The sequence below is a fragment of the Vidua macroura genome, chromosome 19, assembly GCF_024509145.1.
Source record: "Vidua macroura isolate BioBank_ID:100142 chromosome 19, ASM2450914v1, whole genome shotgun sequence".
NCBI classification, from domain to species: Eukaryota; Metazoa; Chordata; class Aves; order Passeriformes; family Viduidae; genus Vidua; species Vidua macroura.
Window position 1 is genome coordinate 10,229,961 of NC_071589.1, and position 14,728 is coordinate 10,244,688.

The window sequence follows — 14,728 nt, forward strand, 5'->3', positions numbered from 1 at the left end:
GAAATTATACTTAATAGTTGGCTATTAAAAATGAGCAGGAAAGTTGCAAAACTGGTTGTCACCTTTGTGTTTACAATCTTTGAAGTGCAGAGAATGAGACGAAAGATCTCACAGGATTTCTTTAAAGTACAGTCAAATGCTGACCTGTTCCATTAGCAGCTCATTCCTAAATGGAACCAGAAGCCATGGAGCTCAGATAAGATGATGGGACCAATAAGCTGTTTCATGAGGTGTTATATAATTTTTGGTACTAAACAGATAGGTTTCATTATCTAAGGAAAGTAATAAAATTACTTTTCATTCTACTGTAGGCTCAGTTTTAGTTTATGGCCTGTACATAACATTCAAAATAGGATCTATATAAATGGAAGATAACAAGTACTTGACATTTTTAGTCTGAAAATCATGTCTCCTATAGTATAGAAATATATTCCTTGGCAAGTCCTCACTTTCTATCCTAAAAATGATTATGTAGTCTCGTTTTAGATAGTTAAACAGCTGCCATACTCACTGCCAGCTATGAATATAGACTTGGCTCCAGAGGCAAATCATATCTCCAAAATTAAATGCGAGCATAGATCTGATCATTCCTCTCTAGCTGCTTGTTGTGAACCTTCATTTATCAACTCTGAGATTAAAACATTGAGACCTCATCTTCATTTGCATGGTGGCTGCTGATTCAAACAGTGAATTGCATTGACCTAGAAGAAGCACGCTCTTCAGAGATGTGCTCCATCAAATATACATGGGAGCAATTTCCGAGGGAATTTTCAGAGTGACTCTGCCTGCTGCCATTGATGCTTTTTGGCAGATCTGCTGCAGTCTGCAGTGTGCTTCAGTCCCTCTTGGTCTTGTGACATTGTTCCCTTCAAGCAATTGTGCATCAGCCCCTTGTCACTGCAGCACATCTGTCCTTTGCTGGGCTTGGAGACTTTGCAGGGCTCAGTGATCAAGGTGGGATGCAAGTAAGGACAGCAGGGTGTTTAAAAGTGCTCAGATCTGCAAACTCTTCACTGAGCTTCATCATACAAAGGAAAGGCCTTTTCTAGTTTGGACTAATTCAGCTGAATATTAAAGGTGTAGTACAGGGTGTGTTCTGATAAGGGTTGGAAAGCATTTCAAAGAATCATCTGCAAAAGAAAGTGCTGGGCAATCTAGACAGAGGCTGCTGTCTGCCTCCCCTCTGACCAAAGGCTCCTGAGATATTACTGACCAGGAAGATTTTACACAAAAATAAAATGGTTTTGATTCCAATCCAGGCTCTTCTAAAGCCTCTTACCTTCCCTTCCTCACCAGTTCACAGCCAAGTTCCTCTTACCTCTGATTCCTTGTAATAGCGCTCGGGAATCTCATCACTGGCAATATCAATAAAGCAGACTTCTCGCTCCAGATCTTTAGCTTCTTTGTCAAAAATCTGCAAGAGTTAAAGAAATTCAAGGCTGTTACAGAACAACACCCTCACAAAATCCACCTGGAATAACTGTTACAAGCAGTTTCAATGACTTGTGCAACAGAATGTATTTTAGGCTTGTGCCTGAACAGCTTTGTGTAAAATACTTGAGCTTTTGCAGGAACACATTCTCCACCCTACTGCTCACATCGTGTTCAGCACTTTCTGCTCCCACTGCTGTTCTTCCTTAGATTTTTTTGGAAGGGAGACTTTGCTTACAAACAGTAAGGTCAACAATTTGGATTTTTTACTGTATTCTCCAATCTTTGTACTAGAGCCTGTCATTGTGTAAAAAACCCAACTCTCTGGTCTCGGGGGGTTTTCTCCCTCGAAGGACTACAGCAGTGTGCAGGTGTTTGCTGGGAACAGTCAGTCTGAGGTGTTGTTACACTGTAAATCAAAATTTTGGTTGAACTGCCTCAGTGGAAGCTGCAAGCTTCCCCAACCCATCCGTGCACACACATTTCAATGCTTTAGGAGCTCATTTGGAACAGCAAGCCTCTTGTTCTATGCAAGGCAATGATGGAGATATTTTGAAAATCCAGGTCATTTGCAGCTGCAGCACGGTATCCTTCTGTGCTTGTGTCCATAATTTAATTATTTAGGTATCTCAGTGACCCATGTGGCTTACACTGTGTCTGCAATACATTTTCCTCACAATTCTGAGATTTGGAAACAGTGCTGAGCTAAAAGTCTACCATGAATTAGTGCCATGAAATTCAGGGAAGTTGTGCATCTACTGTCAGGATCAGTAATAAGCTCACAATGTGCTTTTTCCTTTGGGGCACAATGTTCTATAGCTGATATTTCCATGAAACAAAAATATTTTTGTTTTCTTTCTTTTTTTTTTTTTTTTTTTTTTACTAAATACACTGAATGCTCTCTTGATTTAATTAAATTCTAGAGGAACAGTTAAAAATACAAAATGCCAGCAACTCTTTAGTAACAGAAATACTGCTTCATTATTTCTGAAAGCATTGGGGCTGCCCATTTAAGGCATTCAAAAAGAGCAATGGACTCCAGTGAACACAGGAACCAGCTGGTAGGAAGAACATTGCTCAGGAAATCGTCTTTCAAATACAGGAAAAGCTGAAGTTTGACTCTACAATTTTAACTTATCTTGGTAGTGAATAAAACAGGCAGCACTGAATGCTCACTGAGCTGGATGTAACATGTTCACACATCTGAAACTGCAGAAGAACTAAGAAACTCCAACCTGGCTGTATTTGTTTTATTATCCTTCTCCAGTTGCTGTTTTGCAAAAAATTATGTTAATTATTTGAACAAAGTGGAACTTTGAAGGGAAGCCCTTCTCCTGTAGTGCTCCTTCTCTGAATTGGGTACATTGATGATGTAAATCACTTCTGTGTTTATATGTATAATATAGGTCACCTTTTATAAACTTCCTCACTTGCTTTTTTCCTAAACAAATTCAGAAATACAGAGCAGATGAAATCAGTTGAACTATTTCTGGAATAAGATGCATTTCACCATAATCTCTCTAAAATAATGGAAATGGCACTTAAATGGACATTATCAGCTGAGACTTTCAATCTGTCCGTGGTTTAGGCACAAGCCCCATAAATTCAAGCACAAGCAAATCTCTGCCCATTTGCAACAGCCTAAATGGAGATTATTACCCAGTATCTTATCCAAAGAAATGTGCCCTGCTCTGTCCCAGACTTGATCAATGTATTTCACCTCATATGAAAATAGTTCTAAATTCCTTTTCTCTCTTTAAAATGCTATGATGGAAGTGGGGATGACAGATGCCTTTGCCAATCTGTCAAAACCAGGAGGAATTTTTCAACCATTTCAACGATGCCTTATTTGCTGCCGAGGCTGTCTCTGACCATTTCCTTTATTCCAGAAGTTTGCTGAATGACATTCTTACTTCACTTTGCCAGCAGAACTTGTTGTCTAATCATTTATGCTTCTTCCTTTCTCAGATTGTCCTCACAAGATTTGCAGCTAGAGATTTAATCTCATTTTATCCGCAGTCAAAAATAAGAAGTCATTAAAGAACAAGACTTATTTCTTTCTTAGCTCTAATTCTCTTATTGCCTGTCCTAGCCCCAGAATCTTGGATTGCCTGAAACCCTGTAGGGAGGATGGGTTTATTGTGGCTGGGATCAAAGACACTAAAGAAACTCAAAAGTTTTAAAGAAAAAGATTAAAGGCCACAAAAAGAAGCATAAGGCTCCCAATCTGTGCAACTGTATTTGCAAATGTGCAGAAACTGAATGGTGAGAACAATCTGTATCCTTAAGAAGATGATGTAGAAGACAGAATATTAAATATTATATTGGAAAGAACTGGACAGGCTTTACATTTGGAAGCCAAGTAATTAATTGAGATTAAAATACACAACCACATGGAAAACAAAGAGCAACATTCAGACTGAAGTGGCCTTTTTTGCCATGGGTTTTGGTTTTATTTTGGGGGGGTAATGTGACAGCTTTTTTACAACAAACATTTATATACTTCCCTTTCCTAAGAGGAATGAAAACTCAGCATGATTTAGACTACATCACCCACAGAATGACAGAAATTGGGAGAAAGGTTTCAATTGGGTCTTTATCACTGTCAATGGTTTCTTCTGATGAAAATGTAAAAAAAACCCCAAAAAACAAAAACCTAACCAAAACAAAAACAAAACAATCCTCCCCCAAACAACAACAACAAACCCCAACAAACAAACAAACAAAACCCAAAAAAAACCCAACCAAAAACCCCCAAACCATTAAACTCCCCCCCAACCAACGAACCAAAGTCAAACCCAACCAATCAACCAACCAGAAACCAAAAGAAAAGTACACAAAACCCCCCAGGCAGTTCATTCCAGAACCTCAGGAAAGACAGCTCATACAGGATACTGCAGAAATAGAAGTCCTGGTGAGCTTAAATTTCATTCCTTTGTTTTCCTCCTGCCCTACAAGGACATGTCCTGGCACATCCTTTCCTAGCAACTTCCCTTCTCCTGGTAGCCACAGTCAGAACAGAAAGTTAGGTTGGGATATGATGGGAATTTTTTTTTTTTTTTTTTCTATTTTTAGGCTAAGTTGTTGGCTTCAATTTTATTCAGATGTAGTTATTCTGAAATATAACTTTTGTGGCCAATCTCCACTGCTAACCTGGATTGGATATAAACAGCATAAAGGCAGTTTCTGCTGAATGCATTGATTCCATCCACACTGGCAAACTCCTCACTCATCTGCACCACCAGGACTCCAAGAGTCACATCTGTGCCTCTGGCTTGGCTTTGTTTCATAATACATGATTCGTTCTTGTGATGTTTGTTTTCCATCTTCAAGAGCAAAGGAACCATCCAAGGGATTACCAGCTGGAAAAGTGTTTGGCTCTGTCATTACTACAAAATGCTTTTTTTTTTTTTCCCCAGCCTAAACACAAGGAGCTTGTGGTCACAAGGCTGTAAAGAGACAGCTAATTCATGGCAGGGCTGTAATTGTGGTAAGGACTGCAAGAATCATCCTTTTCTTCCATTAGAAAAATGCACAAAATATATTTCCACCTTGACATTCTCATCTCTGCAGATTGCCATGGCCAGAACCACGGGCTGCTCCTCAGTGTGCTGCTGCACACCTTGAGCAGGTTGTGTCACCTGCTCCACTGGAGCTCTCATTTTTCTGCAGGAGAACTCCGACTCAGAACTTGACCCATGGAGTTTATTGTGTGTAACTTTTCAGTAAGTCATGCTCCAACCTCAGCTACTTCCAAATTCCCTAATTTCCTTTTGAGATTTATTTGAGCAGAGATTACAGGAACTGACCAGTTTCAAACCTGTTCATGGGATAAAACTATTTTTGTGGACATGCATAATTGGGAGCAATTTTTCTATGGAAAAAGATTGCATCTGTCTTTGAGAAGAGAAAATCTGGCTCCCTGACGTGGCTGGGAATATCCCTGTGTGCCACAGAGTGGGAGAGGCAGTTATATATTTATCTGCAGCCTTGCTCCCTGCTCCTTTTGATCTCCATGTCATGACTCCCCTATTATTCCATCTCTTATAAAATATCTCATTAAGATTTGTGCTTTCTGGACAGAGAACTGGATTTTTATCCAATTATGTCAAAGTAGCTGTGCTTCCAAGACCGCAATAGACTATCTATAATATTTACTGGGATTAGGTTTGCTAAGTCACATCTAGTTCAAGTGCCAGATTTACTGACTAACTTCAGCAGTTCATTTAGAAAAATGAAAAAGTAGAGGCACAACCATATCACTTGTTCACACTCTGTCAGTGTGGGCCTTGTCATATGTTCTGTGATAGCCATATGTGCTTGGGACATAGGATCTGCAGTTCAACAAAGAGAGCTCTTCCCTCAGAGGCATTTTAGACTAACCTTTCCATTTGTTTGCCTTTATCATTTCAGACTTATTAGAGGGCGGGAGGAACATCATAAAATCATGATTTTTTCATTGCAAATGATGGGATACTCAGTACCATCACACAGGAAAAGTCCAGGTGCAAATAAAATCACCCTCAAAGTGTCCCTTGCTTTGAATTTGCCATATTTTGAGTGATGCCCAGCAATCCTTTTGACAGTTTCCAGAATGAGATCCTGTGGTGCAGGTTAAACCAGGGCACAGCTGAATCCTTTTCAGCTGAAATCTGTGTTTCATGGCAGTTGCCTTAAATAGTGAATTTACATTTAATTTCCATGTGCTATATTCAAGTTTGTTACAACCTAGTTCCACATTACTAAGATAGGAGACAAAAATAGAGAAAAATCCATCCTAAACTCAACCAAACTAGAAATGGATTTTCTTGTTAGCTGCCATATCTAAAATTTATTTTACTTTAGTTTCATAATCAAGATCCAGACACTGAGTTTTCCAGAGAAAAATGTTATGCTACGAAGAGCACTGGAAATTTTACAGTGAATTTTCATTATTGACAACCTTTGAATTATTTGACAAGCTGTATTTTTTTTGCTTTCCCCAGACACCATCAGATGGCAAAAAAAATCACTGCCCAAATATCAGCAGCAATTAATTCTGTGACTAAAAAACAAAACAAAACAAATCAACAGAAATCAGTCAAACATAATGATCCTTGTGCAACAAATAGGAAAATGGAATGTCTCTGTGATTCAGTGATTTGTTTGAGCAGTGTCTCTTCCACCCTGCCTTTGCTGTACCTTCAGCTGCCTTGCAGACATTTTCCCCTGTAGCAGAGGGTGCCACGCAGGGACAGTGTGGCACTGCCATGTGTGACATGGCTGGGCATTGATTGCAGCAGCCACTGCAGCCATATGGTGTGGCCCTGTAATCAACACAGCTGATTGCAAGGCACAGTTGGTGCATTCCCCACAAAAAGGAAAAAAAGCAAAATGTGTGTCTGTAGTGCACACTGAAACTGTAAGGAAAAGAGAGCAAGGTGACAGTTCCACTAAATTAGTCCTCTGTGACACAAATACTGAGCAGTCAATTGGACTGTTGAAAGAAAATACCTGTCCAAATAAAAAAAGAGCTTAAGAAAGTCTTGCCATGGAAAGCACACACCCCATTTATTGACACACAAGCAGTAACTCCCACCCTCCTGCCCGGATTTCTACCATTTCATTCAGTAGGTTCCTGTAAAAATTCTCTCTGTAAGGATGTCCTTTATGTTTTAAATATTCAGAATACAGGCTTTATCTATCTATACTCAAATTCCCAAAGTGCTACTTTTGCTTTGGGAGAAGGGTGTGATTATTGTGCTCTTTTACACTGCTCTGTGCCCACTGAGGCTGTTGGCTGTAGGCACCTGCACTTCCCCCTGCCCAGCACTGCCCAGTGCCACCCTGACCAATATTTTCATGGACTCTACAGATGCCACCTCCCATGTCATTTACATCTCACAAAACATTCTAATTTTTAAAGATTCCATTTTGTAATTTAAAATAAAAGTAAAATCAAAATTTCTCTTTAAGAAGTTGACTTTTAATTTAAAAGATCTGCAAGAGGAAATACTGACTGGCCTCACTGGTCCAGTTTCTGACAGTGCTAATGAAGCTGTAAAGCTACAAGGTAGCAGGGACAATATTTGATGTACTCACATGCTCATCCAACACTGACTCTGTTTTTCTAAGAATAGAGTTGCCATGGAACAACTACATGGGATACATTAAAATCAGCTGCTTTGAGCACTGAAATCACAGCTCAGTGGATTTATGGTTCTGCACTACTACACAAGGTTACCTAAATAAAGACATTTATTGTTCATTGTTCTTTCTGTCAGTGTCTATATTTGTGCAAATCAACCGCAAACTTTAACAGATTGGAACAAGAACGCTTTAACACATCTAAAATAGCTTAAAATAATAATGAATTCTAAGACAGAAAAATCGGGTTCCAGAGCAGATACCATCTTTCACTAGTATTACTACTATCTTCTATCATGCCAAATGGGAAGAAAAATCAGTAGGAACTTTGCATCAAGATATATTGTAATAACTAGGTAGAATTATACCAGACAACACAACATGCTAAATGAAATAATTCTAATAACATCCCACCCTACCAAATGACAGGAACACAAGCCCATTTATATTGCTTTCTTCCATGGATCAGTGGAATTAGTTTTAGTATCCTTATGTCTAAGTATTGCTTTTCACAAACAATATCTACTTTATCAGACAGTATGGAAATGAAGAATGGATCAGAGTGCAAAGATTCCAAAAAATCTGTATGATCTAAAAAAAATACATTGAGAAATAGCTGAGTTAAAATCAGATTTGTATTATTGCCCTCGTTACTGTAACATTAATATTAATTCAGTCTATTTCGCATTACAACTGCAAAATTTACAGAAGTTATTTTTTTATTCATTATTTCTTCATCAGACAAGGCTGCTAGTTGCAATGAAGGAAAATACAGTGTATTTATGGAAATCTATAGGAATGGCTATGCTTCCTGTTGCTTTCTACCCAGACAAACAGTGACATTTAATCTAAACTCATGTGACACAAAGGAGAAATGCACTTTGCAAGTTCTTAAGGGAGGTTTAAGCCTGCCCATTGGGTAATGGAAATGAGGTTGACTCCTGCTCCTAGTTCCAAGGTGTTTGGATTAACAGAAGCCTCTCCATATTTAGGAACCTTCCAGCATTTCAGTGCTGTACCAGTCATGTCTGTAGTTCCAGATAAAGGTCACGGGAGCACAAAAATGTAGATCTTCCATTGGTTTATGGTGTTCACACCAGGGAACAGCACAGCTCTCGGAATTACAAAATCAGGGAAATTAGGGCTGGAGTGCAACCCTCTAATTCAGCTGCTCTTTTTCCTCCTCAGTTCAAGTAGGGGTCAGTGAAATCTCTTAATCTAGGCAAACACTGGCTTAGTCTGTGACTCAGGTGCTGCAATAGAAAGGTAATATGATATTACCCTACTGGCAGTCTGGTAAAAAATGACATTGGAAGAGCTGGATTCAAGCAGAATAGAGTTTCTTTGATTTACATCACTGGAGTATCCCACCTCTGTGCCACTTTCATCTGAATTCCCTGGCTGGATACTGTTCAGGGCTTGATTCACAGTATTTTAGCCACAAGCTGACACACTGAAAGAATTCACTCTGCTTAAATAGCTTCAGTTCTTCCTCTGTCAGACAGCAGCCCAGATCATGTCTGCTCACTGCTGACATTATAATGCACCAGAAAATTAGTCTGCACCCTCCCAAAACCAAAGGTGTGGGCTTGCTCTGAATTAAAGTGCTGCCAAAAAGCAGAAGTGAACATTAAAAAGTGCTTAAATTACACAATGTTCATCTAACTGGTAATGTAATACACTTCTTTTTAACTCACTCACTGATCTGGCTAGCAGCGACTGTGAGTGGTTGGTATCTGGTGGTTAATAGATGATCCCTGTCATGTTCCCAGTGGGAAAGTGTCTGCATGCCAAAAGCATTATTCCAAATTCCACCTTGTTCTTGTACATGTAATTATTCTGCCATAAGAAGTGTAACAGCTGTCAGCCTCATGAACAGGCAGCCCCAGGGGGCTGAGGGGAATGTACTTCCCACCTGGAGAACAGAACACCTTCCTCTGACCAAGGCTGCTGGAGAGACACCCCAAAACACTGGAGGGTTGTGCTCAGACCCCTTAAAATCTGCTTGACTGCCTTTTTCCTTTTCAAGAATGAGTTCAAACACCCCATCATTGGGTCTCTGTTTTACAGATCAAATTTCCAGACATTTAAACTTTGTTTCATGCCTACAAGAAACCTCTGCCCATAAGTCTGCAACCGATGCATACCAAAATGAAACAGGGAGAAACATATTTGTGTATGAACTCAAGGGTTCAATCTTTGCATGCTGAGCCTTAGTGAAAGTTATTTCTTTGCAAGGAAAAAGCAGACTCTGTTTTGCTCTCTGCACAGCAAAGTCTGACTGACCTCCTGCCTTCTGCTCCTGAGCCTCTCTGATCAGCAGCTGCTGGCTACTCACTCCCACCCTTCCTCTAAAGAGGATTTTACTTAGTTAATTGTCCTTCTCATCTCTAAGCTCTAACTCTGAAAGTTTTTAACTTCAGGTAAGTGACTGCCAAAAGCATCACCTAAGTGCACATCCATTGTTCCCCCAAGCTGCTTTCTGAGACCTCTCATCTCTGACCATTGTTTAGTTTCCTGTTTGTTCTTCCTGACACCTCCTTGGAATTCAAACCCCTTTATTCAGAGATAATAATGTGAAACACAGAAAGTGGAATACAAGCACACCAAGAAAAACCCCAGTCATCTTTTCTTTACTTTCCATAAATGTTCATCACAACTAAATTCACATATGTAAATTATGCTGTGTTTAGAGAAGGAACAAATAGAAGAGAAGAGGCAGAAAGGAAGGTGTGTACATAGATCTATCATCTCCTGGTACTTCAAGGTAACTCCCCTGCATCTGCTCAAGACCAGGGCACCCAGGGACGGGCAAAGGCACACGTTTGATGGAGCCTTTTTCCCAAACTGAGAGACCTCCAGGCCCCAGCCAGACTGTGGTTAACAAAGAGGATTAAATCAACTTTTGCACAAGGTGTCATACTTACACTGTCATTGCTTCCTTTGTTGTCTTCATATTTTGTCTCTATATGAATGGAGAATTTAGGCAAAAACGAACACTGCAATAACAAAAAAAAGTATGTTTAACACAAGAAATATATGCCTTGCTTCATCAGTTGACATATTCAGCACATTCCTTTTGGTATCACCTTCCTTATTTTTTTCAGATTACTTCAAGAAAAAGAGTAAGTGTTCCCAGAATGTAAACCTGAAAGGTTTGATGATTCTGGAGGGATCCAGAGATTCTATCTAAAAGCTGAAAATTATAATGAAGATATAAATAAATCAGTATAAGCAGTCTGGAATAATTAGATGCAATGGTTTTCATGCTCACTATGCCCAAGAGTATGAATGTCCTGAATGTCTTGTTAGAAATTCAATTCACTAAGATCTTCAGAACAACTCAATATCCCTCATTATAGACCAGTCTATCTCTCATATAGAAAAACCCAAGGACACTTCACCAGATGCAGGTCCTGACCAAACAGACAGCAATGCTTTCATATGTGAGGGCTTTTTCTTAATTTTCAGTGAGAAATGAATTTTAGCATAATTTCCTATTAATGAAATTTCGATGGATTATGAGTCCCTGTGAAAATTCCTCTATACTAAATCCAAAGAAATCTTTAGATAATAATGCAAAAAAAAAAAAATACACCAATGTTTTCCTGTTAAAGATTAATATTCTGTATTTACATGGGAATAAATTTATTTTTCTGAGGATTGCTTAGCTTAGTTGGCTTATGAAGACTAGAATTTGTAATACTAGGCAACATAATCTCATCATAATAAATATTTCAAATATATTTTATTTATCATTTCACAGTTATTTCAAAGCAAGTTTTCAGACAGGCAGGTAGAACAGCTGTCTAACCAGCTCTAAATGACACCAGTTCAGCATCTTTGCCATTAGTCACCAAGGCTTTCCCTGCATTAACTGCCAGTTCCTTGTGTGATGCATCACTAATCCCCTATGGCAAATGACTCCTCCATGGGCTGTACATACAGGTTATACAATGAGGCTGTTTGGACACCTCAGTGTTCACACTGCTGCTGGTCAAGTTCAGGCTTGAAAACATTCAGAGAGTTCCTCAAGGGAGGGGCTGGTGAGTAAGGGAAGAGGGCATTTAGGAGGCCAGGTGTAGTGCAACAGCTGAAATCAAAGGCAGCTCCTTGGAGACTGCAGCAAATACATCCCTCCTTCAATGGGTATCACTCAACAAGTCATTGTTCAGTCTTCTGATCACAGGATATCCACTATCAAAAAGCACATCTAGAATCAATCCTTGTCAAAAAAACAAGTGAGACAGATTCCTCAAAACAAGGTTCTGGTGCCATGGAAGGCAAAACCCCTTCATGCTGCTGATCTGAAGCACAGCTGCAGTTTCAGAGGGAATTATGAATAAAACCAAATACCAGATTTCCCTTTGACCTTGGTATTAAAGAAATACCTGCTATTTTCAATCACTGTCAGGAGGTTGCCAGCAATGACTCAGGTCACGACACCGAAATGTCACCGTTCCATGTACTGAACGTGAGGCTGCACTGGGCTGCCTGGAGCAGCTCAACAAGCCACTGCTTGAGTCTAGTTGTTGATTCCTGTGACCCAGAAGCTAAACTCCAATTAAAACAAGAGATCTTCTAACCTTGTATTTCAAAAAGAAGCATTAAGAAAAGACCAAGGTTCCTTAGACTAGCATAGAAGAATGGTGCCATTTACCTCAAGCCACCTCATTAGAGAGCCACTTTCTGTAAAGCCACCCACAGGCAGCTTCCCTGTGTGTTTAGTATGAAGGAGAGAGCTGTAACAACCTAATTTGAGTTTATAAATGGTAACATGGGCTTACCCCAAATGAAATTTCATATTCACCAGAAAGTCCTCCACCGCAAAAATCTCTCTCAGAAACTCAACTAGCTGGCAACCACTGCTCCAGCAGCTGTGGGGGGTCTCACTGCCTTACAGGAACACTTAGCAGGGTCTAAATTTTTGAACATTTCACAGAATGTGTCGCATGATTCATCAGCTGCACTCTGACTAATTGGCAGAGGGCTCTGGCAGAACCAGAAAACTGTTTATGCATGATTCAAATGACTACTATTCATCGTGCAAAAAGTTGGGTTTTTCCCCTCAAGTGGCAGTGTATTTACTTAACTGGAGATTAAAATTGTTATGCAACAGTCAGAAACAAACTCGGGAGTGAATAGTAGGTAATAAACCTTTCAGGAGATTCTTATTTTCTTCTGAGCACCACTCCCTTTCTGCTCTGCCTCCTCTGGGGCCTGTGTTCTTCCAGCACTGACCTGGAGGCGATCGATCAGGAATGCACAGGGCACTGTTTCCAGCTCTCCATTTCATTGGAGGCAGCAAGCAAGGTTCCTCTTGGGAAGGAAATAGTGGCAAATTCAATCTTTACTTTGAAATTAAATTTAAGTTCTACAGAATAATTCAAAATCTTCAGTCACAGTGTCTTCAGTGATAAGGTGTCTTTGTGTAAAGGTCTCAAAGGAGGAATCTCCAGGTATTGTCACCTCCAGATTTTTTAGATGTCTTATAAACTCCTTTAAAAATTGTCACACCCCAGCACACCTGTGACACTCAAAAACAAATAAGGGGAATATTCAGGGTTTTTTGTTTGTTCTCCTAAATTTTCTATATTTGGCACCTCAGTTTTGGAAGAACCAGAAGAGGTTTAAGGCTCAAGAGAGCACCAGTGCAATAAGAGGAGAGTGAACCAGTAACTACCAGCGTGAGCAGGGTATTTCCATGTTAGAATGAAGGGAATGAAAGCAGCATATGGAAAGCACAGCCCCGTTTGCAATTCCCTACATATAACCTCTTGAAAAACGCGAGGCCTATTTTTAGCACGATGATTGATTAGCGTTGCCATAGCAATAAGCAACACTTACAAGAACAGGGTAGAACCGAAGTGTGCCAAAACACTTGCCAAAGTCTTAAAGAGACAGTCAAACACCCGCGGGGTGTGACAGTCATTTAACGGAGAGGGCTGTCACATTCACCTTTGCACGGTAATTCCACCTGTGGTGGCTGTGGAATTACTGGAGCTGTCAGTAATTGGAGTTGGTCTGAGAGAGGCTTCTTCACCCTCTGGAACCTGCTTTGTGTGAGCAATGCCAGTTCATCAATGCTGTTGCAGCTGGTTTCATTTTCCATGTGGTTTCTGCCTGCAGAATGTTCAAAGACCTACTAGAGACCTCATCCTTGCTCTTCACCTCTCCTGTTCCTTGTGAATATTAATCCACAATCCTTGGCAGTTATTTCTGTACAGTAAAAATTAATCCCTTTTTTTTTTTTTTTTTTTTTTTTAAGCAGCAGAAGCATATTTCCCTAAATCTTAACATAAAAGCCCAGCAAGGCAGACATTTCATGTAAATGTTCTCTCTCATCTTCCACCACTTCTCAGACTGATGATTTTTTTATATGGTCACATATGCATTATTTTGACAACACAGGTGGAACTGGATTCTTTAGAGAGCAATCTCCATGGAGCCTAAAGACAAAGAACAAAGTGACTGCTACAATGAGTGTTCAAGCAAATGAAATCTTTTCCACTCCCATATATCACATCCTTTAAATTCAAAATTTTTGGGCACTATTTTGGTACGCAGGGGGTAACAACAGCATTTCTTTATTGAAGGTCAAGAACCTGAAAAAGGGAAATGGAGTCCCAACTTTGTTGTAAGCGATAAAGGGGATGTGGGACTGTGGGCTGGTGGAAGGTGGAAAATTCAATGGTTTTTGGAAAATGGACAATGGGGAGTTATTGACTCCCATCAGATTGCCCCAGACAGCTCTGCATGTGAGCCCCCAGAGCTGCTGTGTGATCAGGTCACCCAGGCACAAACCAGCATCAATCAGGGTGACAAGGCTGGAAGAGAATAGACGGAAAGGGCTGGGCAGGGTGATGGCATTTGGAAGATGTGACTCAGTGAGAGGGAGGAGAATTTGGAAAGCAAGATAAGCCCAGGAAGATGGCAAACAGCAAACAAAAGTGCTGTTGAGTGGAAAGGAAAAGAACAATGCAAAAACAGGGCTTGAAAATAAACAAGGGAGCAGAACTCTCATAAACAAGCTGAGGAAGAAAACCACTGTTTGTATTGTATACAATAACCTGGAGATGGAATGATGAGTAACAAGTTGCCTCCAACCACTATAAAAATCTTATCTCTGGCTTTGCCTTCCCTTAGGATCTCTTTCTTTGATACATGGGAA

General features: G+C 39.9%; 1 protein-coding gene across 1 annotated transcript in view; it reads right to left on the bottom strand.

The window, feature by feature from the left end:
* Positions 1-14,728, bottom strand: part of PITPNC1 (phosphatidylinositol transfer protein cytoplasmic 1) — a 40,392-nt gene that overhangs the window by 14,119 nt on the left and 11,545 nt on the right. Inside the window, exons 5-6 of the mRNA XM_053995132.1 lie at positions 10,485-10,556; positions 1,319-1,414 (exon numbers count right to left, since the gene is read on the bottom strand). Of these exons, the coding sequence (XP_053851107.1) occupies positions 1,319-1,414; positions 10,485-10,556 (168 nt within the window). The remainder of the gene's footprint in view (positions 1-1,318; positions 1,415-10,484; positions 10,557-14,728) is intronic.